Here is a 26,734-nt window from a genome sequence, read left to right on the forward strand (position 1 = left end):
TGTGGACTTACAGAATGCCTTATCCACTATTATGTTATTTAAAACAGCATTGCTTCTGATCAAGAAATTACCCTCACAGCAAAAGAAGTGCAGCAATGGGCCCATGCTCATGAAATTCCCTGGTCTTACCCATCCTGCAGCAGCTATCTTGATAGAATGGTAGAATGGTCTTTCAAAGACTCAGCTAGCATCAACTAGGTGGCAATACTAGGAGGGCTGGGGCAAGGATCTTCAGAATATGATTTGAATCAGCATCCAATATATGCTGCTGTTTTTCTAATAGTCAGGATTCACAGGTCTAGGAATCAAGGGGTGAAAATGGAATTGGCACCACTTACTGTTACCCATAGGGACTAATAAAATTTTTGCTTCCTGTTCCCACGACTTTATGCTCTGCTGACCTAGAGGTCATAGTTCTAGAGAGAGGAATGCTTCTACTAGGAGACATAACAATGATTTTGTTGAAGTGGAAGTTAAGACCCACCCAGTCTCTTTGGTCTCCTCATTCCTCTGAATCAACAGACCAAGGAGGGAGTTACAGTGCTAGCTAAGGTAACTGATACTAAATACCAAGAGGAAAGCGGACTACTGTTCCACAATGGACATAAGGAAGAGTACGTCTGGAATACAGGCTATGCCTTAAGGCACCTTTTATTATTGCCATGCCCTTTGATTAAGGTCAGTGGGAAACTAACAATCCAATGAAGGCAGGACTATGAATGGCCCAGACTCTTCAGGAATAAAGATCTGAGTCACCCCTACGAATAAAGAACCATAATCAGCTGAGGTGCTTGTTAAAGGCAAAGGGAACACAGAATGGGTAGTAGAACAAGGCAGTTATCAATACCAGCTATGACCATGTGACCAGTTACGAAAATGAAGACTTTAATTGTCATAAGTATTTTATCCTTATTTTGTTACAAACATATTTGTTTTCCTTCCTCTTTTATTCCTCTCTTATCCACTTATCATGTAGTATAAGATGTATTAATTTTACATGAGTATTTTAGTATTATTAATTTTACACCATAGTATTTAAGTCACAGGATATCAGGGAAGCGTAAATATATCAGTTAAAGACTTTACCTCCTATTTTAAGAAAGGAATTTGTACATTTTTGTTGCATGTTGGATAGTTGTACCAGATTAAATGAAATTATGACCTTGTTGTCTTTATTTGGAGATCAAGTATGGTTTAAAGAGATGTTTATAAGTAACAGGTTGACAACGGATGGACTTGTGATGGTTAATTTATGTGTCAACTTGACGAGCTAAGGGATGCATGCAGTGGGTAAAACATTATTTTGGGGTGTGTTTGTGAGGGTGTTTCTGGAAGGGATTAGCATTTGAATCTGTATACTGAGTAAAGGAGATTGCCCTCCCAGTGTGGAATCATCTAATCAGTTGAGGGCTCAAAGAGAACAAAAAGGAGGAGGAAGGGCAAATTTGTTCTTTCTACTTGAGCTGGGACATTCATTTTCTCTCAGACATCAGCACCATCAGCACTGCTGGTTCTCAGGCCTTCAGACTTGGATCAGGAATTATACCATCAGCCCCCAGTTTTTGGGCCTCTAAGTTTGAACTGCAACTACACCACTGACTTTCTGGGCCTCCAGCTTGCAGATGGCAGATCATAAGACTTCTCATCTTCCATAATTCCATGAGCGAATTTCTTATAATAAATCTCCCTATATCTATTTAAATATCCTATTGATTCTGTTTCTTTGGAAAACTCTGACTAATGCAGCATCCAACCAGACTTACTAGGGGGTGGTCAGGAAAGACTGAGAGGCGAGATGATGTCTTGGGGAAAGGGTATGTTGGGGAGAGGGAGAAGGCATTCCAGGTGAAGGAGGTACCATGTGGTAGGATGTGGCTCCTGCTTACCCTAAAATCTGTGTTAAGGAATTTAGCCTTTATTTTTAGAGCAGTAGGGACCATATAACTATTTAAATAGAGGTGTGGCATACTAGATTTACAACCTAGAAAGAGCACTATGTGCCCTGATTCTCAAGGTGTGTGTTCAATTTAACAAGCACGAAATGAGCCCTTATTACAAGCAAAGCATCCCTCCTTTGTGCTTTGGGGAAAATTAGAACATAAAAATTTTTCATAGACATACCTATAAAAAATTAAAACTATATTGGTAACTACATTTTAAGCATATGAATACAATATATTTAAAGAATCTTGTTTTTTCCCCAAAGTTAATTGCAATATGTTTATATTGGACACCAAGGGAAAAAAATATTTTAAAAGCTTACTGAGAATGAAAAGGAATACATTTGCAACTTATAAGGTTGGGAGACTTGGTGGTTGCTTCATAAATGTGCAGCAGAAGCAAGTTCATATGTATTCTGAAAGCATGTTTGACGCATGTGACTAGAATTTATGAAGAGGCAAAGCTATGTTCTTTATGAGCTCTAGGCCTTTCCTGCCTGGGAAGGACAGCCACCCTCTTGTGGGGGTCATATGTTGTCATCACTGTGGTGCAGGTGTGAGGAGCAGCCCCATGCTCCACTGTTCCATGTGCCCCCTGATGTCATTAGAGTCTTTGTACTGGCTTCAGCAAAACAATCGTCGGGACAGACTAGCCTGCTCTGCCTTTACACCCTTTTTCTGATGTTGCTCAATATCTAGTCACTTTTGGGATTTCCTATCAGAGTTGAGAACTGTGGGAACAGGAAAGGCATTTTCGTAAGAGTTTATTATACTACTTGGGTTCAGATTTTTACATTCTTGATTGGTTCACTCTGTTCAAAGGTCAAATTCATAATATGCTTTGACTCTGCAAGAGATAGATTTTCTTTATCTTGTATCTCCTGTAGAATGTTCTTACTACCTATGAATAAAACTGTACAAATACCACAATTATTTGAGTTCTGTTTTTGTATTATTCTCTCTTTTTTTTATTGCAATTATTAAGAACATGAACTCTAGCTGGGTCCAAACCAGGCACTGAAACTAAGTCTGTAATCTTAGGTGAATTTTTAAACCTCTTTTTGCCTTAGTTTTTTTCTTCTATTAATGGAGAAAACAATTCTCCACTTTCATAGCATTGTAGTGAGCTATGATACGTAAAGCCCTTAGAATACTGCCTGTATGATACTATCCAACATTGCATTTTGTAAACTGTGTACTTTGTAAAGCGCTTTGAAGGAAAGTCAGAATGGAAAAAATTCCCTGAAATGGGGAAATGCCAACTCCAGAATTAATACTAGACAATCGATCGCATCGCATTTTAACATAACTTTGATGGCACATACAATGAACAGTGACTATACCCACATCTAAATTAGTGCTAAGAAATCAACAGCTAATTGAAACATTAATGTGGCCAGTATATTATCCATTTTGCTTTGTTTTATAATTGTTTCTACTAAAGTAGCAGACTTATATTGTGGGGTTTTTTTTTTCTTTGGTCTTTTTTTTAAAGGTTCAGAAGGAACATGCTGCATTTAAGTAATATAGGCCTAAGAGTTGTAACATCTAAACCCATGGTAAGATGTGAAAACAAATGTAGCCATCAGTGATGCCACTGAATTAATCAAGTAGTTGGTGCAAAAGTAATTGTGGTTTTCACCATCACTTAAAGGACAAAAACCATTGGTTGCCCTTTAAAAAAAAAAAAGGTTGCTTTTGCACCAACCTAATAGAGCTCGGACCCAGAAACATGCCCAACAGCCACAAGGGCCTAAATGTACCTCTCCAAAGGGCCTTATTTAAGATGCATTGGAATCCTAGATCAATTGGCAAGAGTAAGCACAGTCACCATCATATTAAAGTGAATCCTCTACCCCTTAGCGGGGCAGAATTTGAAATAGTGAATTTTCCTTCGTTCATATGTGGAGGTTTCACATGTTTGGAATTCAACAACAGGGCTTAACTTCGATAAACCAGGGATCATGGGTCATGTTCAGAGAATGTAGGAAATAAATCTTTCTGTGTTGACTCTATCCTTCTGAAGATCATATAAATATGCTCATGATTGGAAGCACACATTCTTCTTTATAGATTTCAATTCTGAAAATAGAAAAGTTTACATTTATGGCATTTCTACTTAATTTATTCATCAAATATTTATCAAGGAACTCTTATGTACTAGGCACTGTTCTGGGTACTGAAAAGCAGCAGTTAAAAAAAAAAAAAAGTGACAAAGGTCCCCACCCTCAGAAAGCATACATTCTAATGTAGGGAGCCAAGAGAAAACAAGCAAGTACAAGTAACATGTCATATGGTGGTAAGTATGAAGAAGAAAATAAAGCTAGGGTCTGAGAGGCAGCATTGCAATTTTAAACAGAATGCAGCTTTAAATAGAGTGCACCTTTAAACAGACCTGGCCAATATGGCAATGTTTAGGCTGGGATGGCTATAATCCCAGCACTTTGGAAGGCTGAGGTGGGAGGTCACCTTGAGGTGGTTAGAGGCTTCATCAGCTATGATCACGCCACTGCACTGCAGCCTGGGACACAGAGCAAGATCATATCAAATAAATAAATAAATAAATAAATAAAACAAAGAAGGCAACATTTAGCAAAGACTTGAAGGCAAGGAGGACATTCTTGGGGAAGATTATTCTAGGCAAAGGAACCAACAGGAGCAACAGGTAAAGCATGTGTGGTGGGGCATGTGCAGTGTGTCTGAGCAATAGCAACAAGGCCGGTGTGGCTGAAGCAAAGTGAGCAAGACAGGGTAAACAAGGCAAACCATCAGAGAGACAAAAAAGGAGCACATAGGCTGGGCGCGGTGGCTCACGCCTGTAATCCCAGCACTTTGGGAGGCCGAGGCGGGAGGATCAGGAGGTCAGGAAATCGAGACCATCTTGGCTAACACGATGAAACCCCGTCTCTACTAAAAACACACACACAAAAAAAACAAACAAACAAAAAAAAACAAAAAACAAACAAATTAGCCAGGCATGGTGGCAGGCGCCTGTAGTCCCAGCTACTCGGGAGGCTGAGGTAGGAGGATGGTGTGAACCTGGGAGGCGGAGCTTGCATTGAGCCGAGATCGCGCCACTGCACTCCAGCCTGGGCGACAGAGTGAGACTCCATCTGAAAAAAAAAAAAAAAAAGGAGTACATAAATTATGCAGAAGCTTCCAGCTACTCCAGAGACTTTGGCTTTTGCTCTGTCTAATGGGAAACTGTCAGGGAGTTTTGAGAAGAGAAGTGCCATTATCTTACATTGTAAAGAGATCGGTATGCCTACTGTTAAGAGGCTACTTCTGTAATCCAGAGGAGAGCTAATGGTGCCTTTGAGCATGGTGATATTTGTGGCAGTAGTGAGAAGTAGGTGGATCCTGGATATTTTTTAGTGTAACATCAACAGGATTTGCAGATGGATGTGATATGATGTGTAAGAGCAAGAGAAGAATCAAGAATGACACCCATGTGTTTGGCTTAAGTAATGGAAAGTCTAGACTTGCCGTTTGCTGACATAAGAAACACGTACTGGGAAAAACAGAGGTGGAGAGGAAGTAATCACACGTTCAATACTGGCTACCTTAAGTTCGATATCCTTATTGATCAGGTATCTAAACAGCAATGTTGAATAATGTCTTAGTTCACTTTGTGTTCATATAAATAACTACCTGAGGCTGAATAACTTATAAAGAAAAGAGGTTTATTTGGCTGACAGTTCTGCAGACTGTACAAGAAGCATGGCACCAGCATCTGCTTCTGGTGAGGACCTCAGGAAGCTTCCAGTCGTGGCAGAAGGGGAAGGGGAGCTGGCATCACATGGCAAGAGGAGGGAAGCAAGAGAGAGAGAGAGGGGCAGGTGCAAGGCTCTTTTTTAACAATCAGATCTCCCAGCAACCAACAGAGGGAGAACTAACTCATTAAGGAAAGACAGATGTTCATGAAGGATCCTGAATGTCCCAAATACCTGCCTCCAGGCCCCACGTCCAACACTGGGGACCAAATTATAACATAACATTTAGAGGGTACAAATATTTAAAGCATATCAAAGAAGGAGTTTGCTTTAAGCGTCATCTTTGTTCTGAATATATTACTTATAACTGAGTGTTTCTGTAGTAGTGAGACATTTGAATTGTTTCTTGCTACAAACCATGTTTATGAACTTCTGCAAGAAGTTCAGAACCTCAACACTGCTTTCAGTAACAGTAAGATATCAGTTGTGTGCTTCTGATGTAGAAAAAGAGTCCCAAAATAGAGCTAACTCTGTCTACAAAAGCTGCAAGAGGTTACCAAAGGGTAAAACCAAAGATTTTACTGCAGTGAGCTATTATGCAGGCAGTGGTTTTAGGGTGTTCGCACTCTTTGGTGCTAAGTGTAAATTGGTTTGATTTTCAGGCGCAAGAGAAAACAATGTTTCGTGTGCTAGGTATGTATTTATGCACAAAACTAGTTTGAAAGGCCTCAGCATGAATGCCCAAATTACAATTGACCTCTGTTAGTCTCGGCAGTAGCACCAAGAAATGCAGCCTAAGAAATGAGAAGAAAGAAATGTCAGGATACATTTGTAGCAACAGAGAAATGGTCATGAGAAAATTTCAGGAAATACAAAACTCATAGTAAAATGAAAAATCTAAATGCCTGCTGGAGAAAGGTAGGTAATGCCAATGGGTAAAGCCAGCCTAGCACACACACAATAACAGGAAGTGGTGGGGACTGCGGTGACCTGCAGGGCACGGGTGGGGAGTGGGGAGGGCTGAAGCTACAAAAGGTGGGGGATGTTCTCCGTTGCCAAGCAGGACTAGGAGGAAGCACAGTGCAGACAGATTTTGCCTTATTTCCAGAAAAGCTAGAAGTCTGGATATTTACATGAAATCTCCTGATTTTTAAATGTTGGCATTTAGTTCACATTTTCAAAAAACACTGTGGAAGCCAAACAAAACATATCTGCAGGCTGCTTTTGATCTGTAATTTCTAACTTTGCAACTTCTAACTTTGCCATTTACATACAAACAGTTTTAATTATTGACTAAACTGAGCCATTAAATCCCTACATAGTTATGACAATGATTTCCCTTACACAGAAGAAACAGAAGAAACCATTTTTTTTAATGACCTGAAGCTTCTGTTGCAATATGAAATCATGTTATTCAAATACTAGAAGAGTAAAAACAAAATAATAGAATAAAAATAATTCCTTTCCTTTTCAGAATTTTTAAAAATGAAAGTTACCAACTTTTATTACTATGTTTGCATAAATCTTCTCAAAGTTAAGTCAGCATTAAACTAAATACGATGTGGAATAAGGTAGAGTGACTCTCTGTTGCTTCTAAAATAGGTTGACATTTTGTAAGATTCTCCTGGAATATTTCTCTGAAGGATGTTGGGTTTCAGAAATCATATAAGCTGATGGAAAACGACTGGTTCTGACTGAAATGAACAAGTGGAAGGAGAGATTTTCATTATGACTAAGGCTATTTCATAGTCTTTCCCAGTAATTCATTTTCTCCATCATTCTATCTGGAAATCTTCATTGAAAAGCAAGAATACCAGACAATTGGATAGATTTGAAGGAATGCTTAAACTCGATTTATTCTCATAGCCTGAGCAGACCTCTGGACCATGCTTCAGGCACTGATTTGAGAGGAATCTGAGAAATATTCTATCTTCCAGGGAAATTTCCTAAGAATCTTTTGCCCTGTGGTGGCTTTATTTCCACCTACACCTATAGATTTGGAGGAGAGAGGGTCTTTATTTTTCACCTCTAAATTAATTGAGAGAATAGACATTCCTGGGGTGGGGGGTAATATCTTAAAACCCTTACCAGCTAACGGTTAAGACCGGAAAATGACTTTTTGCTCCCCCAGCAGGAGCAGGGAGCCAACAGGGCAAGATGATAAAGTAATGGCAGAAGCTCCAGAAGTCTGGAAACAGTATGAACTGGAAGTGTCAGGCTGCCACTCAATTCTGTCTAGAGCAAGAGTTCAGACAGCCTTCAAATCACTTTGGATAAACACAGGAGGCAGCCAGGGAAACAAAGCACTATGGAGTTCAGTGTTCATTGCCTGGATGGGCTGATGGGCTCGTTGAGGAGAGGGAGTTCATTTTAAACATCTTTTGTGCTTCTTTGCAATGCCCGGTGCAGGGTTAGGCATACATCTTAGATACAATAAATACAAGTTTAAATGAGTGCAACATCTTCAGATGGATTTGTGACTCTAGTGTCAGACTATTGTATATATTATCATTTGACATTTCAAAATCATTTATATTCTGTCATATTAAAAGGCTCACACATGCATGTATTGTTGAAGTTATTAAACAGATCTCTATATGGTTTCTTACCTAATTCAGGTACATTAAGTCTGCAGGTTAAATGCCGAGAAGGAGACTTTCAATATAACTAAAATATGCTCCTTAGAAGCAATCAAATAGTTTTAAGCATTTTAATGAAGATACTTATAAAATTACTGCACTCTTTCTTGCTTTACAAATTAGAGTTAAGTATAAAGAGCAAAATTGAACTATTTCTTAATCACTGCAAAAGATCATTCATCACATCTGTTGTGTTCACACTTTAGGATTGTTGTTGGTCTACAGCATCTTACTTCAATGCTCTATGGCTTCAAGCAGCTATGCTTTTTATATCCTTTGCTTGCGTTTGACAATTTTTCTGTCTCTTTCCTCACTGAGAATAGTCAGTGGATATTTTTCTATCACCCTCCCACCTTTCTTAATTTGCTAATTCTAATATGCAATGGCCTGAGAAACCCGATTTCTAAGTTTAATAGGAAGGTGTATCAAAGAATAATAGCTCATACTTGTGCATTTTCTGTGTGCTAGGTTCTGTTCTGTGAATTTTAAATAGGTAATCTGATTTAATCCTCATATGAACCCTACGATGAAAGTACTATTTTTACAGATGAGAGAACTGAGACACAGAGAGCTTCAGAAACTTGCCAAGGTCATATAATTAGTAAGTAGGGGAGACACAATTTGTATTCGGGCCATCTGGCCACTGTACCATGTTATGGATTGTTTTTGAGTAAAAGAATGGATGATTCTTTCATTAATAAAATTTGTGGATCGCAATGCGTGGATTTCGTGACACCAATTGCATTTGTCTACAAGTCTTTAAACAGTCCCTTCTGTTCTTCAGCTGTGTTCTAGATCATTGATGCTAACATTTGGATGACCTCTGAAAAAGTCAGAATTACGGTATTTTAAATGTAGGGAAGGCATTTATATTTTCTGGCTTAGTCTTTTCTCAAGATCAGTTTTAAAAAGTGAGTAGGGTTCTTGTTTGGTCTCATCAGTGATAAATCAAAATTTCCTCAGGTTCTTCAGGGAATTTAAAAAGCCCTCATTGCTTGAAATGAAAATAGAATATGACTTAGAATTTAGAGAGATTAAGGACAATTTTAGTAAACTTCACTCTCGCCACAATTTTATATAAATCCCAAATCATTTCAGGAAACTTTTAACAACTAGGGGAAAAGATGCATGGGGAGGGCTATGGAGGAAAAAGTGAGGTTGGAAAAGCTTGGCTCAAGAGGAAGCTGCTGAATGAAGGTTGGTCATTTACCCGAACTTCAGCAGGACTTACTTTGTGAACTTTGAGGAGATTTGCTGACATAAAGATTAGAAGTGGTAAGCCTGGGGTCAGAAGCTGCTGTTGAAAATGTGGTCTTTCTCCAAAAAAGAAGGAAGTTCTTACACTGCCACGTGCTCTGGGGCAGCTGCCAGCTAGCCATGTGTTTGCTCAGTGATTTCTTTGGCACTTTGCAAGACCTTGCAGGATTTCAGAATATTAGTGTTAGCCCCTGACTTACTCTTCATAAATGGTCTCTTTAGACACCCTTTGCTGCCAGTTAGCTGCATGTGAAACACTTAAAAAAAAAAAAAAAAAAAGGAGGGAATGTCTTTCTCTTTTCTGTTGCTTTACCAGGTTAGAGAACATTATTTCTCTTTGGAGGGTCATCTTATTACTTTTTTGTTGACCGTATTTATATTATTTTGTTGACTTTTCATTTCTCAAAGAGGAAAAACTCATTGACACCACAGTGTAGACACTTTTTTGTTTGTTTCAAAGATCTGAAATGTACAGTAATTTCTCAGTCTTGGATCATCTCTCTCTACCAAGTTAGATTATTTGTCAACATTCCCACATACCAATATGACTGTGCTTGACTGAATTACATCAGGAATGTATAATTCCAGTCAAGTTCTCATATTTGACAGAGCATTTCTTTGCATAAATTCTCTTGGTCTTAACTTTCTTTTTTCCCAAATGCTGTCTTAATAGCTCTGTAGTGAGAGGAAGCAATTCTGTTTAAGAAACAGCACATAAGGGAAGACAAAATAAGGACCAAACCAGGAAACAGCAGCATGGAAACAAGCCTACAGTAAAAAAGGAAGAGATCTCGAATCTGCTTGGATTGGGTGTGCTGATGTCAGGAGTTCTATTGAATGGGATTCCCCAGCCTTTGGGAGTGGGAGAGGGGGTGCAGAAGTACTAACAGGGAAGCTGAAGGTGCCACTGGTAGGTCAGATGAAAATGTGTGGGCAGGTAGTGGAAGACAGGGGCCTCCCCATCCTCCATGCCCCCCGACAGCATATGTGCAAAGTTCATATGAGTGGGTAAGTGAGCTCTGGCATCAGATTCCCTGACTCCAAATCCATTCACTGCCAGTTACTAACCAGTCACTTAACCATTCGAAGCCTCTATTTCCTTGTCTCTGAAATCAGGATAATATACCTGCCTTGTTGGGTTGTAGTGAGGAGTCAAGGAGATGGTTCAGGCAAAACACTTCACACACAGCCTGACACATGGCTCAGGAATAAAGCAATCAAGGATTTTTTTTCTTCCTGTAAAGCATATGAAACGTTTGTCAGGTTCTTCACTCATTGTAAATTAGGCAACGAGGAAAGGATAATAGAGCATTGGTATGAGAGGAGAAAGAAGGAAAACAGGTGCCCGAAATGGAACAACCCCAGTGAGAAAGAGAACTTAAATATAGTCATGTGTCACTTAATGATAGAGATACACTCTGAGAAATGCTTCTTTATTCAATTTCATCATTGTATAAGCATCACAGAGTGCACTTACACAAACCTAGGTGGTACAGCCTACTACAACCTAGGCTATATGGTATAGCCTATTGCACTTAGACTACAAACCTGTATACTATGGTACTGTAATGAATACTGTAGGCAGGTGTAATACAATGGTAAATATTTGTGTGTTTAAACACGTCTAAACATACAAAAGCTACAGTAAAAATAAAGTAGAAAAAAATTGTAAAAAGGTACACCTGTTTAGGGCACTTACCATGAATGGAGCTTGCAGAACTGGAAGTTGCTCTGGGGTGAGTCAGTGAGTGAGTGGTGAGTGAATGTGAAGGCCTAGGACATTACTGTACACTACTGCAGACTTTATAAACATTGTACACTGACGCTATGCTCAATTTATTTAAAAAGTTTTCTTTCTTCAACAATAAATTAACCTCAGCCTACTGTAACATTTTTACTTTATAAACTTTTAAGTTTTAGAAATGTTTTGACTCTTGTAATAACACATAGCTGTGGTGGGTGCCTATAGGCCTTGCTACTCTGGATGCTAAGAAAGGAGGACCCATTGAGCTTAGGAGTTTGACACCAACCTGGGCAACATAGTGAGACCCCCATCTCTAGAAACAACAACAAAAAACCTGGAAACACACTGTACAGCAGTACAAAATTATTTTCTTCTTGTATGTTCTTATTCTATAAGCTTTTTTCTTTTCTTTTCTTTTCTTTTTTTTGGAGACAGAGCCTTGCTCTGTCACCCAGGCTTGAGTGCAGTGGCGTGATCTCGGTTCACTGCAACCTCCGCCTCCTGGGTTCAAGCAATTCTCGTGCCTCAGCCTCCCTAGTAGCTGGGATAGGCAAGTGCCACCATGCCTGGCTAATGTTTATATTTTCAGTAGAGATGGGGTTTCACCGTATTGGCCAGGCTGGTCCTTGAACTCCTGACCTCAGGTGATCCACCCACCTTGGCCTCCCAATGGGCTGGGATTACAGGCATGAGCTACCACTCCCGGCCTTAAATTTTCTTATTTAAAATTTTTTTTAATAAAAAATTAAGACACAAGGACAGATTAGCCTAGGCTTACAAAGTCAGGATCATCCATATCACTGTCTTCCACCTCCATGTCTTGTCCCACTGGAAGGTCTTCAGGGGCAATAACACACATACGTGAAGCTGTCATCTCCTAGGATAGCAATGCATTCTTCTGAAATACCTCCTGAAGGAACTGCCTGTACTGTTTTAAAGTTGATTTTTAAAATAAATAGTAAGAGTACACTCAAAGAATAAAAGTTTAGCACGGTAGCTACATAAACCAGCAACATAGTTGTTTATTATCATTATCAAATATTATATACTCTACATAATTGTACTGCTATACTTTTATAGGACTGGCAGCACAGTAGGTTTGTTTACAGCAACAGCATCTTAAACACATGAATAATATGTTGTGTAACGACTTTCCAATGGCTACATCACTTAGGCAACAGGAATTTTTCAGTTCTATTAGAATTTATGAGAGTATCATCATATATGTTGTCCGTTGTTGACCAAATTGTTGATACACAGAACAAGACTGTAGCTCCAAATGAAAAGAGTTAACAATGTGTACTACAAGAAAATAATTTGATTCTAATATTCTAGTCATATTTTTTTCTGTTTTGCCTAAAGCTTTCAATCTCATGCTTGGCCTCATCTCATACATTTCATCCGGTCCCTCCTCTTCCTTGTAAAAATGTCTATGGAGTTTCTCCTATCTCCTCCTTTCTCATTCTTGCTGTCTCTCCACATTCATTTTCTTGTACTTATATTTACTTTTAAGTTCAGGGGTACATGTGCAGTCTTGTTATGTAGGTAAACTCGTGTCACAGGGGTTTGTTTACAGATTTTTTTAGTCACCCGGGTATTAAGCCTAGTGCCCATTAGTTATTTTTCCTGCTCCTCTCCCTCCTCCTACCCCTCACCCTTTGGTAGGCCCCAGTGTCTGTCATTACCCTCCATGTATCCATGTGTTTTCATCATTTAACTCCCAATTATAAGGGAGAACGTGCAGTATTTGGTTTGCTGTTCTTGCATTAATTTGCTAAGGATAATGGCCTCCAACTCCATTCATGTTCCTGCAAAGGACATGATCTCATTCTTTTTTATAGTTGCATAGTCTTCAACAGTGTACATGTATCATGTTTTCTTTATCCAGCCTGCCATTGCTGGGGATTTGGTTGATTCCACATCTTCGCTATTGTGAATAGTGCTGCAACGAACATACATATGCATGTGTCTTTATGATAGTATGATTTCTATTCCTTTGGGTATATACCTAGTAATGGGGTTGCTGAGTCAAATCCCACACCTATTTTCTTGCTTTCCATCCTTTCTAGTACTTCCACTATGATTTATTTATCTTTTGCTGCTCTTTAAAAGCATTGATCTCTCTATTTCTTTGTCCCTGGAAGGGACTTATTTTGTCCCTTCCAGGTCACAAGAAAGCTGTTTTTCTTCTTTTTTCAATAAGCAAACCTCTTTTTCCTGCCCAATTAACAAAATCCCTTGTAATCTCTTTTTTCATATCTGTTATTATCTGCCTACCAATAGTTTATTATTTCTTGGCTAGTTTGTATTATTCGTGCCAGTTTGGAAATGCTGATCAATGGCCAGTCACCTGCAAACATGCTAAATACAAGTATTTGCTTACAGGTCTTTAGAGTTTCTGTATTTCAAAACTTTCATTAGAGAACAGTGCTGTGTGAACAATGGATATGTCCAATATCACTTATGAGAGATAAATAACAAGCACAATGTATTGTCTAAAATGATACTTAAAGCAGCTCTTCTTCAATCAAAGAAATTTTAGAATGTAAAAATGTTAAACACTTTCCAGGACTATTTAAGAACAATTTCTTAATTATTCAATCACCAAAAATGATTTCTCTTGCCTTCGCTTAGCAAATTAAAGACGAACGTGGGTTTGGGCCTTAGATTGCCCACTGACTGTTTATACTATTGAAATGAGCCAGCACATTGCCACCCCAGATTTTAACTTAAGTAAGAGTGCAAATGTGCATAAACGTATGATTTAATTAAAAGCAATTTTCCAAGGCCCTTGGGTGGCCTAGATTCCTCTGTGGAATGGCAATATGGGTAGACAGGATCTATTTCTACTGCCATGGGCTTCTCTTTTTCATTCACTTGAAGCAGAGGGGTGGATTTGTTACAATAAGATAAAGAAAAAATAATTAACTTACGTTTAGACTTTTTGTGACTCTGATAAAGTTTATTCTGAAATACCAGACTCAAATCACTCTTGCGGCGACAGTAAGATTTTCCCCCGCAGTCGTAATGCATCAAAACTTGCCCATTATATGGCACGTGCTTTTGGGAGTACCTACCCCTCATCTCTAAAATGGAAGAAATTTGGTAATAATTGTGTTTGGGGGAAAAAAAGGAGAAATTTGTTAGTAGTCAATAAATTTGGATTTTAAACCTAATGCCTTTTCTACCCCTGCTAATGTCTCTGGGCATGTCTCTTAAGATATTTTTATTTCACTGTTTCCATCTATGAAGTAAGCTTGTCCTGGGTAACAGGCTAGTGGGGAGAGCCAGAGAGTGGCCTGACCATATCAACATGAGGGGCTTCCATGAACAGCTCATTTAGTGACATGAAATGTTACTGATGGTAATAACAAGATTGATGTGGTCATGGTGGTGATCTAGTCAAATCTTTACCTAATGCTGAAAGCAACAACTGCATAGACTGTGGCGCCAAACTACTTGCCTTGGCACTTGATTTGCTGTGTGACCTTGGGCAAGTTAGTTAACCTCTCTGTGCTTCAGTTTCCTAATCTCTAAAATAGGACTAAAAGACCTACCACACAAGATGATTGTGAGAACTTTATTTGTCCACATGGATAAAGCTCTTAGAACACTAACTGACGTAATAAATGCATTCTATAAGTATTGGCTATTATTTTGAGGGTGCTCAGGCAGCCAAGATGGAAGGATACTATTACTTACCGGAAGGGTCCCTTAGCCTGAGACTCTTCTGCATTCTTTCCATCCAACCCAGGTCTAGGAAGCCCCAGAGATAGTTTAGGGTCATAGAGTTTCCCTGGTGAGCAGGGCTATCCTGAACCAGACACTTCTAAATTTTCCCTATAACAGACCCACATCTGAAGGAAGAATGAAAGTTTGCATCCCTGGACTTGGCCCATGGAGTCTTGGAGTTACAGGAGCCAAATAAGCAGGGTTGCCTCATCTCCCCAAGGTGTATGGGACCCCAGTGCCCAGGACTGCCAGTAAACCAGGGCAATGGGTCATTCTGGATCCTGTCGGTGTACTTGAGTGTCTCTCTCCTTCATCTTTTTACAATATCTCTTTAAAAGGAAGATAACAAAGGAAAGAGAGGTCTTTAGATTTTTGCATTTTCTTTTAATGACATGCATGCTTTAGCTTAAATTTAAACATTGGCATCCAACATCAGCAAGCAGCCAATGCATCAATTCTCTCCATAGATGAGACATCAGTTATTAAAGTGGGCTCCAGAACACACTATTTACTCCTCATTTATAATACCTCATTTTCTTTCTGAGTGATTGATAAATTCTGTCTACACACCACTGGGAAAGGACGTGAGGAGGGAATCTTTCTGGATTCCAGATTTCCCTGACCCATTATCTCTTAATTATATCTCACTTTAGCTGATCATTTTAATAAGCTTTATTACAAAATGCCTTGATAAGCAGGTTTAAGAATTGTGTATGCTTCTCAAACCCAAAGGTAGCAAGAAAACCATCTGGCCCTTTTGGCCTTTCTCTACTTCAAAACGAAGTCTCCTCTCTTGGGCTCTAGGGGAAGCATCTAAATAAATAGTATCTGCCTCTGCCTTGCTCTGGGACCACCCTCAGGTGCTCCTAAAAATGATCTCCAAACTAGTCTCTTCACTCCGACTTCTCTAACACTGTGCAGCCAAAATGACGCATCTTCTCTACTTAGCACTTTCCTCAGGCCAACTCACTGCTCAGAAATCTCCAGTGGCCTCTTGTGTCCATCCACCTCACGTGTGAACCTCTCTCTGGCTTTTCCTTGTAGTCCTTGTGGTCAAGCGATTCTCATCCTGGGTTCACCTCACTGTGCTCCTCGACATCTTATTTTCCAGTCCTCAGTTCCTATTCTCTATGTAAGGACCACCCAACCTTCTGCAGTGCTTATTCCCACGACTCTGCCTTCATTGCTGTTGTTCTCTTAGTGTGGAGTGACTTTCTTATGCTTAAGAGAAGCCTGCTCATTTTCTGAGGCCCAGATCAATTCCACTTTCTCCAGGAATTCTTCTCCGACTCTTCCAACAAACCCAGATTCTCCTAGCCTTCAGGAGATCCCATTATCTACATTACATGGTACTTAGATACATGTTGTCCTCAGTACCAGCCAAGATCTGGCAGAACAAACAGGACACAATCAGAATTTAATTTAAAGACCGAGTACTAAAGTATGGATAGGGTAAAGGGAAATTGACAAGAGAAAATGAAGTACCCTGGAGCTAGCAGCAGCAGGAAATCCTTACTACCTCTAGGCTTGAAGGGGCAACGGACTGGATGGTTTTCAAAAGGCCAAGGGAATGGCTACAGCTGGAGGAGAGGGCCTCCTGATAGGAACTCAGGTTTTCTGTCAAGGGGCATAGCCAATCTTTGGCAAACCATCATAGAGGGAACCAGGGAGATAAATAGCCTATCCTCACTGGCTTTTGTCTCCCACCAGTCAAATCCTACTGGAAGTCAGTGGGCAAGGGAGCTCAGTGACACTGTTTAAAAAGCCTCCTGTGGCACAGAGCAGGGTGGAAAAGAGTAGAGAGTGAATCTGATGAGCAAAAGGAAAATATGCAGTACATGCTATTTACTGCGCTGTTGAAATGTTTCCTGAGGTATGGCTTTCCTCCTGAGCTAGACTGAAAGCTCCTTGAGAATACAGACCATGGCCTGCATTTGGTTTTTATCTTCCACTGTGCTTAGTTCAATGTGACTTCAAAAGGGTGTAAAAATACATAGACATCGAAGATCTTTTTTAAGAGTCAGTTGTAATCTCTCACCTTGGGTTTGCTATCTCTCTCTCTCTCTCTCTTTTTGTTTTTGAGACAGTCTCGCTCTTGTCACCCAGGCTGGAGTGCAATGGCGTGATCTTGGCTCACTGCAACTTCCGCCTCCCGGGTTCAAGCGATTCTCCGCCTCAGCCTCCTGAGTAGCTGGGATTACAGGCACCCGCCATCACGCCCAGCTAATTTTTGCATTTTTAGTAGAGATGGGATTTCACCATGTTGACCAGGCAGGTCTTGAACTCCTAACCTCAGGTGATCTGCTTGCCTCAGCCTCCCAAAGTGCTGGGATTACAGGCATGTGCGTTTGCTATCTCTCTTTCTTTCTGCTTTTTTTTTTTTTTGAGACAGTGTCTCGCTCTGTCTCCCAGGCTGGAGTTCAATGGAACAATAATGGTTCCATTATTGTTTGCCTTGAACCCCGGGGCTCAAGTGATCCTCCTACCTCAGCCTTCCAAGTAGCTAGGACTACAGGCACATGTCACCACACTTGCCTAATTTTTGTTTGTTGTTTGTTTTGTAGAGACAGAGTCTCCCTATGTTTTCCAGGCTGATCTCGAACTCCTGGGCTCAAGCGATTCTCCCGCCCCAGCCTCCCAAAGTGCTGGGATTACAGGTGGAAGACACCTGTCTCTTCAAATATTTAAACCTCAATTTCCCAAATCACTCAAAATAAAATCCAAATTTGTTCATGTGACCTGGTACCTGGCTATGTCTCTGGCCTCATCTCTATGACTTTCCCTCTTGCTGACTTCACTGCTCCAACCACTTGCCCTCTTTGCCATGCCCCAAACATGTGACCACCTCAGGGCCTTTGCATCTGCTGGTTCTTTGCATCTCCTGGGCCCTCTGCCCAGAGATTCCCATAAGCTTCTCACTTCTTTCAAATCTGCTGAGATGTCACCTCATCAGAAAGGTCTTCACAGTAAATAAGTCTAAGTAAAATACTGCCCTCTCCGGCATCTCTCTATCTTCCTACATCCGTTCATCTTCACCTAGTACTTATCCCCACCTGATGTGTGATATGGTCACTGTTTGTTCATTGTTATTCTCCTTGCGCTAGAATCGAAGATCCTCGGAGCAAGGACTTGATCAGCTTTGTTCTAAATACCTAGATTAGTGCCTGACACATAACATAATAGGAGCTTGATAATCAATACATGTAGAACAAATGCATTAAGCCATCAGTCAAGTTGGGTCCATTTTCACTGTGTATGAGCAGAGTTAACAGTCTGAATGTTGTAGGTGATTGCTCTTAGCACATCCTTAGCTAAAATAAGTTCAGTTCCGTTCAGTAAGGTTTTATTGAACCTGTGCTAAGGCAGATCAGGAGCAGTGTCCAGTGTGGCTCTCACAGTGCTCATGGCACATAATTCTCCTCTCACTCACCACTTCTTAGCTAGGGGATGGCATCACTTTTGGTTAGAGTGGCACCAGAGACCCCATGACCTGGAACACCACAGAACTTTTTCCTTTTAATCTTCTCTGGTTTGCGAAACTGTACCATGGCTTCTCTCATAACAGATTTCCTAGTAGAGAAATTTGGAGTTTCTGTTACCCCTTTTACATGTTCATTCCTCATGAGGTGCAAGGTCCAGCATGATCCCCAGGATGCAGGAATCAGCCTGTTCTTTGCTGGTTGCTCCGCGTGCAGCCCCATAGGCTTATCTCCTGGAGGCTGACTCCCCTGGCACCTACTTTATAAGCTGTGTCAACTGCGCAGCCACTTGCCTGAGAAGACTGGTCTGGAAGCCAGCTGCTGGAATCCTACCTAGTCATGGCACTCCTGTCCCCTTGAAGCTCCTGGATACACTGGACACCAGTCCTCTGGCATTTGTCCTGATGGATCAAAGGAGGAGCTTGAGCAGAGGTCTACTTAGCTTTGTCTATGAGCTTTTTATTAAGGCACTCCAATCTTCAGGATATAGCTTTCTCTTTTCCCTGCTTACTGGTTTTAAACATCAACTCTGTCCTTAGGATGCAGAAAAATCAGATGTATTGTTCCCAAGAAATTGCTGAATTAACTCTGCAGCCTTTCCAAATACCTAGATTGCCTTAGGAAGCAAATGTGCCCCCCAACCTAGAATGGAGGAAACTGGCCCTGCAAGTGCCCTAACATATAACCAACCTGCCCAGACACTTCATATCACCAACTTTCCAGTGCTACAGAAATCTCTTCTTGATTTCCACACCAGCAGTGGCCACAGACTCACCCTCCAGAGGCAAACGCGGATACCTTGTGGCCATATGATTATGACAGCCATGCCTCCTACTTCTGAAAAGTTTACATTAGTAGACTTTAGGCCATAAGGTCTTCATGTTCTTTTCTACGTAGTTCTGGACCTTGGTGATGGGAGACAGAGAAGGTACCACCAGTTAGTGGTGTTCTCTTTTTTGTTTGTTTTTTTTTTCAGATGGACTCTTGCTCTGTCACCCAGGCTGGAGTGCAGTGGCACAATCTCGGCTCACTGCAGCCTCCGCCTCCCGGGTCCAAGCAATACTCCTGCCTCAGCCTCCCAGTAGCAGGGATTACAGGTGCCTGCCACCACGTCTGGCTAATTTTTTTGAATTTTTAGTAGCAACGGGGTTTCACTATGTTGGCCAGGCTGGTCTTGAACTCCTGACCTCAAGTGATCCACCCGCCTTGGCCTTCCAAAGTGCTGAGATTACAAGCATGAGCCACTGCACCTGGCCTGGTGTTCTCTTAAAGGGTGTTAGATCCACCTTCACCAAAATGAATCAGTTCCTTAATAATTTATCTAGCTGCTCCAAAAGCCCCTGCACCTTGTTTTCACATATCCATAGCAGATAAAGTTTAGAATATTTCTTTATTTTTATTTTTTTTGTGGAGACAGGGTCTTGCTATGTTGTCCAGGCCGGTCTCAGGCTCCTGGTCCTCCCTCCTCAGCCTCTCAAAGCACTGGGATTATAGGTGTGAGCCATCATGCCTGGCCAAGTTTAGGATAATTCTTAACCTGACTCCATCTATCCATAAACCTAACCCTAGGAGGATAGCAGTACCACCCCTCTCCCTGGCACCCCAAGCTTCCTCTATTCTGATTTGCTTACCCTTCCCCCAGGACACATCATGCTTTCTTACACCTTGATGCCTCTGAACACCGTATTTCTTCCGCCTGGAATGTCCTAACCTGTCTTTTCTGACTTGCAAATTCCCACGTGTCTTTAAAACCTCCACTGAAGCACAGCCCCTGCCAGACACCACTTAAGTAGAGCTCATCCCTCCCTCCTGTGTGCTACCTCTGTGCCTCCTATATGCCTTCTTTACCACTCTTTTCACTTCATTAAATGTCTGGTCTCCCGTACTGGACTGTGAACTTCCGAGTAGCAATGATCAGGGATTACTGAACTGTGTAGCCCCATGTCTTAGTTTGTTAGGGCTACTACACGAAAATACTATAACCCAGTAATTACAACGAACAGAAATTTATTTTTCACAGTTCTGGAGGCTGGAAAGTTCAAGAGCATGGTGCTGGCAGATTTAGTGTCTGGTGAGGACCTGTTTCCTGGTTCATAAATGGTGCCTGCTTTCTGTGTCCTCGCATGGTAGAAAAGGCTACTAACTCTCCGCAGTCACTTTTATAACGGCACCAATCCCAATCATGAGGGCAGAGCCCTCATGATCTAACCACCTCCTAATACCATCACATTGTGGGTTAGGATTTCAAAGTATAAATTTGGGGCATACGCAAACATTCAGACCATAACATTCCACCAACAGTGCCAAAAATATGTCAAGTTCTTATTGCTTATTGCTTAATTGAATAAAACAATTAGTTCCCGGCCAGGTGTGGTGGCTCATGCCTGTAATCCTAGCACTTTGGAAGGCCGAGGCAGGCGGATCACTTGAGGTCAGGAGTTCGAGACCAGCCTGGCCAACATGGTGAAACCCCGTCTCTACAAAAAATACAAAAATTAGCTGGGCGCGGTGGTGGACGCCTGTAGTCCTAGCTACTCGGGAGGCTAAGGCAGGAGAACCACCTGAACTGTGAGTCAGAGATTGCAGTGAGCCGAGACTGCGCCACTGCACTCCAGCCTGGGCGACACAGTGAAACTCTGTCTCAAAAAAACAAAAACAAAACAAAAAAAGAATGAGTTCCTAATAGATTGCCAGACTGAAGTGTAGTCTACTGCATTTGATGATTCATCATGTCTCCTAGGCCTAGCACATACTAAATTCTTTGTAAATGTTTCTGGGATAAGGGGATTAAATGAGTAAATGTGTTTTGAAACCAGCAATGTTTACGTTCATTTCCAATTTTCCTTGTGATCAGTACTTTGCCCAGTGAAAAATCAACTTTCTTCCTTAAGGCTGTATTCTGAGTTCTCCTATTTCTTTCTCTCTACTCCTGCTAGATCCTGCCTACCTCCTTGTTATCTGAATCTGGATTTTATATACATGTGGAACAGATAAGAGTTTTTGCAATGAGTAAAAACCAAAGAGCAGTCTCTTGCTAATTGAATGAAGCTTTTAAGGAGGTTCCTATTTAAAATGAAATCCGCTCTGGTGGAGTTATGAAGATTAACCATGGTAATATTTGTGAAAGTGTTTTATAAAGAGATAAAAAATATGTGTAATTATATGAGATAACTGATAATGATGCATTATAATAATAAAATTTGAGGGAAACAACTCCCCAAATTTACCCACTTTACTCTCCCCAAAGCCCCAGGAGTGTGTTTGTACAACTTTTCCATTTAACATTCACTCAGGGAGATGTCCATATTTAATAGAATAAGGAAAATCTAAGCAATGGTTAATAGTCATTTAGAGGTCAGTAAAATTTAATATAATTTTCAAACATGTACCATTTATAACCAAAATAGCCATGGGGTAGGTTAACTGCAGTATTTCCTTATGTTAAGCCACAAAAAAATATATAAAATTGAAATTATATTTGTCATGATATAAAATAACAAACTACAAAAAGTTCCCTAATGTCTTTTATTTTCCTAAAGTTAATGATTGTGTTCTTTTGTCAAAAAAAAAAAAAAAAAAAAAAAAAAAGAATCAGCACTCCTTTTCCTCATGTTAAATGAGAAAATTAATATTACTAATTTGGAAATTGTAAACTATGGCTTCCAGTAACTAGCATTTATTTTATTCATGAGAAAACAGTGGCATATTTAGCTTCTACTGAAGTATTGTACGAATAACTTAAGCAAAAAGGGCTGTCGGATTATATTAAAATTGATATTTTTGCTTCTTTTTTTTATTTGAACATCAGTTGTATACTCATTTTAAAAAGGAAAATGGTATAAAATAAGTGTTTTGAAAGGAGAAGAAAAGAGGTGTGAGCTTTCTTGAAAGTGTAAGGAAAGTAGTGTGATGGAAATCAGTGAAATCAGACTGGGAGTCAGAAAACCAGTTCTAGTGTCATCTCTGCTACTGAGTAGCCCTTGCCTTTTAGTCGATTCTAAACATTACATATGCTTCCGCATGTAGATTTAAATGTGATAGTCGCTAGTGACAAGCATGGGGGATATTTCCTGCTAGGGTCAGTTCAGGTCATGATTCGTCTAAAGGCATATCATTGGATTATTTTACTGTGGTCTACTTTATTAGGAGAAGGCCCCAAAGGGTTTTGTTTTGTTTTGTTTTTTTGGAGGGACGTGATACTAGGCAAAATTCTTTTTGTCACAGTTTCCCTCTCCCAGTGTCCCTAACTTGGAGGCCTCTTTAGGAGTCCCAGAGACTCTGAGAGGTCACACTGTACCTTGAAACACAGTTTTTGGCGTTTGTATAAAGCTGCGGGTGCGCTCTGTGGGAGGTTGCTATGACAATTTGCAAACAGTAGAGGCGATGAAACTCCGCAGGAGGTGACTCCCTTCCGACTGGAGTCTGCACTAGTTCGGGCCTGCACAGTAGGTCCAGCCAGGGGCCAGAGATAATCGGGCGGGGCAGAGCATAATGGACCTCTGACCCCAAGAGAACTTCAGAAACTAGGCACCTCTCGAGAAGGAAGTGCATGGCATAAGCCCCGTCATCCGGAATTTGTCGGGCTTTTCCACCCCACCTGCTCTCATGGCTGAAGTGGCAACACCTGTGACCTTTGGACAGAGGCGCACCGTGTGCCACCCACGACGAGGCGTGGGTGTGAGACGGGAAAGCAAATTTTTTTTTTGGTCTTCAAGGAAAAGAGAGGTTGTAGATGGCGAATAAAAAAGGCAGGGAAATTCTCTAAGTTTCTTGTAAAGGAAGGGGTTTATAAGAGATGCGTCGGGTTGGGGTGAGAGGAATTCGAGGTGTCGCTCCCTCACCGCAGAGCTCAAAGGAAGGTGTGTCTCTCCCAGTGGCCGCGCCAGGAAAAGGCTCGGAGTTGTAAGGAAATAGGAGGTGTCTCTGATGTTTATTTTTGCCTAGCAACCCACAGCCAACTGCTTCCCCAGCTGCCGTCCACACGCGCCTCTCTGCCTCCCCTTGTCCTAGCGACTGGCGAGCGGTCACTTGGTGTCAGTAAACCGGGGAGGGTGTGTTTAGTGGAGGTGGGAGGGCAGCCCCCTCTCTCGCCCCTGCTCAGGGTCAACGAGCTCAGCGGCGGCCCCTCCCAGGACTTGACTCTCCGAGGTGACCCTCGCACAACTAAGTTATCTACATGAGGAATCGGGGAGAGGGGAGTGGCTAAGTCGCCGCGACTGAGAATGGGGGACCGGGGACGCAGTACTGTCTGTGAGCAGCCATTCAGTTCGAAGAGCTGAAAATGCATTTATGTTTAGGGGTGGGCATGGCAGGGGAGGGGTCTCTGCGGCACTTTCGGCCGGAGGGCAGCAGCGGTAGGTTGAGCTGTTAGGGCAGCGGAGGGGCTCCGCGGGGGCCGGAGAGGCCGGGGAGGGGAAAAGGTCGCCGGAGTGGAGCCGAGGGGAGCAGTGCAGATGGCCGGAGGGGGCGGAGGAGGGCGAGCGGAGCCCGCCGAGTTTTCCGGGGAACGGAGGGGCTGCTGCGCGCAACCCGGGGAGAGGAGAGAGGCCAGGCGGGAGGCTGGGTGGGGGCGGGGTGTGCGTGGCCAGGGCCGGGGGGAGCCGGGGGAGCCGGGGGAACCGGGGGCGGGGCCTGCGGCGGCGGCGGAGGGCGGTGGAGGGCGGCGGGGGCGGGGCCGCGCGCCAGCGCCTGTGTGTGAGTGCGCGGGGCCGCGCGCGCGCGGGCCCGGGAGAGCCTCCCGAGCTAGGCGGTTCTCGGTCCTCGCGGCGCTTCTAGCTCCCCGCGCCCCTATGTGAGGGAGACGGGGAGGCCCGCGGCGCGCAGGGGAGGGCGAGGCATGTGCACGGGCCGGAGGGTGCTGCAGCCGCCCGAGGAAGAGGAGGACGGCGGCGAGGAGGAGAGCGGGGGGCTCGCGGCGGCGGGCCCGGGCCGAGGGGATGCAGTGGACTGTGTGTGTCTGGCTGTAGCAGACGCGAGGCGGCGACGAGGCGCCGGGGACCCGCGCGAGGGGCGGCCGGGAGGCGGCGGCGGCGGCGGCGGCGGCGGCCGCCAGAAGTAGCAGCAGGACCGGCGGCGGCGACGGCAGCCCTGAAATGCATTTTCCTCTCCAGCGGCCATGTTAACCAGGAAACCTTCGGCCGCCGCTCCCGCCGCCTTCCCGACCGGTAAGGAGGCCGTGCCCCCGCGCCGCCCCCCCCCCCCGGAACCCCGCCGACCCAGGGCAGCCCCCGTGGCGCGGGTGGCCGCTGCCTGCGGGACCTCGAACAAAGTCGGCGGCGCGGCGCGGGGGAGTCCCCGGACGGACGGCGCGCCCCGGGCTCCGCGCAGGTTTGCGCGCGGCGCCTAAGGCCCCTCCGAGGGGAGTCCTCCGCCCGAAGAGGCTTCTGCCTGCCAGGGGCCCGGGCGGGGACCGTCCAGGCCTGCCGCCCCGCCCTTCTCTGCCCGGGGCTTGGCGTGGCCGTGGCGCCCTGCTCAGCTGTCCAAACCCACCTCCCGGCCGCTGGCAGTCTGCAACGTGGGCCTCCAAGCCCCGGCGTGGTCCGGCTTCCCCGCCGGGTCGCGAACTCGCGCGCCAGGGCCCGACTTAACTTTGCAGCTGCCAGCGCCCCGCCCGTGGGTGTGCGCTGGGGAGCCGTGACCCGAACGCCCGTTTGTACTGCCCCGGTCTCTTCCTCTGTCTTTCCCTGGGAGAGGGGTGTCGCTGCCCAGTGGGGTGGGGGGTAGTCTGGGTGACTTTCTCCCCCCTGACCCTCTTTTGTCTCCTCCCGCACGTGGCTTCCAGGCCGAGGTGGGGACAGCGCCGTTCGCCAGCTTCAGGCTTCCCCGGGGCTCGGTGCGGGGGCCACCCGGAGCGGAGTGGGGACCGGCCCGCCCTCCCCCATCGCCCTGCCGCCTCTCCGGGCCAGCAACGCTGCCGCCGCAGCCCACACGGTGAGACCCAGCCCGCGGGCGGCCCGGGCGGTGGGGGCGGGAGGGGCCCCAGGCAGAAGCACCCGGACTTGAAGGGTTCTGACGCCGGGAGAAGAGGGGTCGAGATACAAGAAGCCCCACGCCCCGGGCCCGTGGCCTCTCCTCGACGCCGCCCTCGTTAACTTGGGCAAGCCCAAAGCTGCAGCCACAAAGGAAGATTCGTGGCGTGGGCCCCTTACTTCCCCTCCGGAGCCCGCCCAGCCATGAGCTCCTCTTCCTAGGAACTTCCTCCTTGCTGCTTCCCTTCTTTCCTCATTTTTCGTCCTTGCATCCCAGAGCTCCCTTTCCCTGACCCGGTAAACATCTCTGTCCTTCCCCCACCTCCCCGTGGGTAGTGGGTATTTATAGAAACAGATATGTGTTAGGGGACAGCCAGACCGGCATGCCTGGAAAATCGATCCCCCAAAGAGCCTCCCAGGCCTGGCTCCAGCCAGCAGGGAGCATCGCCAATTGTCCCCCGCGTGTGTAAGCATGTTTTATGAGTGCTACAGGTTTGAGCACAGCAGAAATTGTAATTAACATTAACAAAAATAAGAGCCGCCGCAGCAGTCAAAACAAGCCACCCCTGTAGGATTCTGCAGTTGGACGTTATTCAAAAGGAAAGGGCAAGCGTTGCTTTGGAAGTGGGAAGGAAAAAGCACCTAACAGGTGCTGTGGTCTCTCAGGGCCCAGAGGGAGGGGAGAGGCCAGCGTGGTACTGGTTGCTGGTGGCTGTGGAGACTGGCAAGCTGGATTCGACTTCAGCATGTACCTTTTCTCAGCTCCCAGGGATCACCCTTGGATGGTGATGGCCAGCCTGGAGGAGATCTGCACTTGGAGGAGGTGATGGTTTGGAGGTCTTTTTTTCCCGATTGGATTTTCCACAGGAACAGCCTAAGATGGTTCTGTGTGAGGGATGCTTGCCAGGAATTGGTTTTATTTGCCAAGCGAAAGTTGAGTTCTTGAAAAAAAGGCCATCCCCCGGCCTACAGGGGAGTAGCTCTGGGGACATATGGGGAAACTTGTTTGTCAGAGAACTGTGAGGGGATGTCTAGACCGTAGTTGCACCTGTTAGACCTGGAGAGACGTGTGCAAGTTTCGTAGGAAAATGTTTTGTTGCTGTTACTGTCTTCCCCCTCCCTCTGTCTGTCTCTCTGGCCTGACACATCTGGTCCCAGGGGCTGGGAATTCATTGCACAGAAGTTAACTCATCTGTGTTGGACTGTGGATGGTAGTAGGACGGATGATTCTGTATATTACTGTTCAGTGTTCTTGTTGCAGT

The 26,734-nt window shown here is 43.8% G+C and overlaps 1 protein-coding gene across 3 annotated transcripts in view; it reads left to right on the forward strand.

Moving 5' to 3' along the window:
- DYRK2 (dual specificity tyrosine phosphorylation regulated kinase 2) overlaps window positions 1–26,734 on the forward strand; it is a 49,156-nt gene that overhangs the window by 9,436 nt on the left and 12,986 nt on the right. The window contains exons 1-2 of one of the 3 annotated variants that reach the window (XM_003906741.4): window positions 24,200–24,668; window positions 25,286–25,434. The exons of 1 other annotated variant lie outside the window; for it this stretch is intronic. In XM_003906741.4, coding sequence (XP_003906790.1) covers window positions 24,620–24,668; window positions 25,286–25,434 — 198 coding nt within the window. In that variant the 5' untranslated portion in view covers window positions 24,200–24,619. Of the gene's footprint in view, window positions 1–24,199; window positions 24,669–25,285; window positions 25,435–26,734 lie in introns of those variants that run through there. One more of the 3 variants, XM_009181158.2, reaches the window with a different exon arrangement.

This window comes from Papio anubis, chromosome 9, assembly GCF_008728515.1.
Source record: "Papio anubis isolate 15944 chromosome 9, Panubis1.0, whole genome shotgun sequence".
NCBI classification, from domain to species: domain Eukaryota; kingdom Metazoa; phylum Chordata; class Mammalia; order Primates; family Cercopithecidae; genus Papio; species Papio anubis.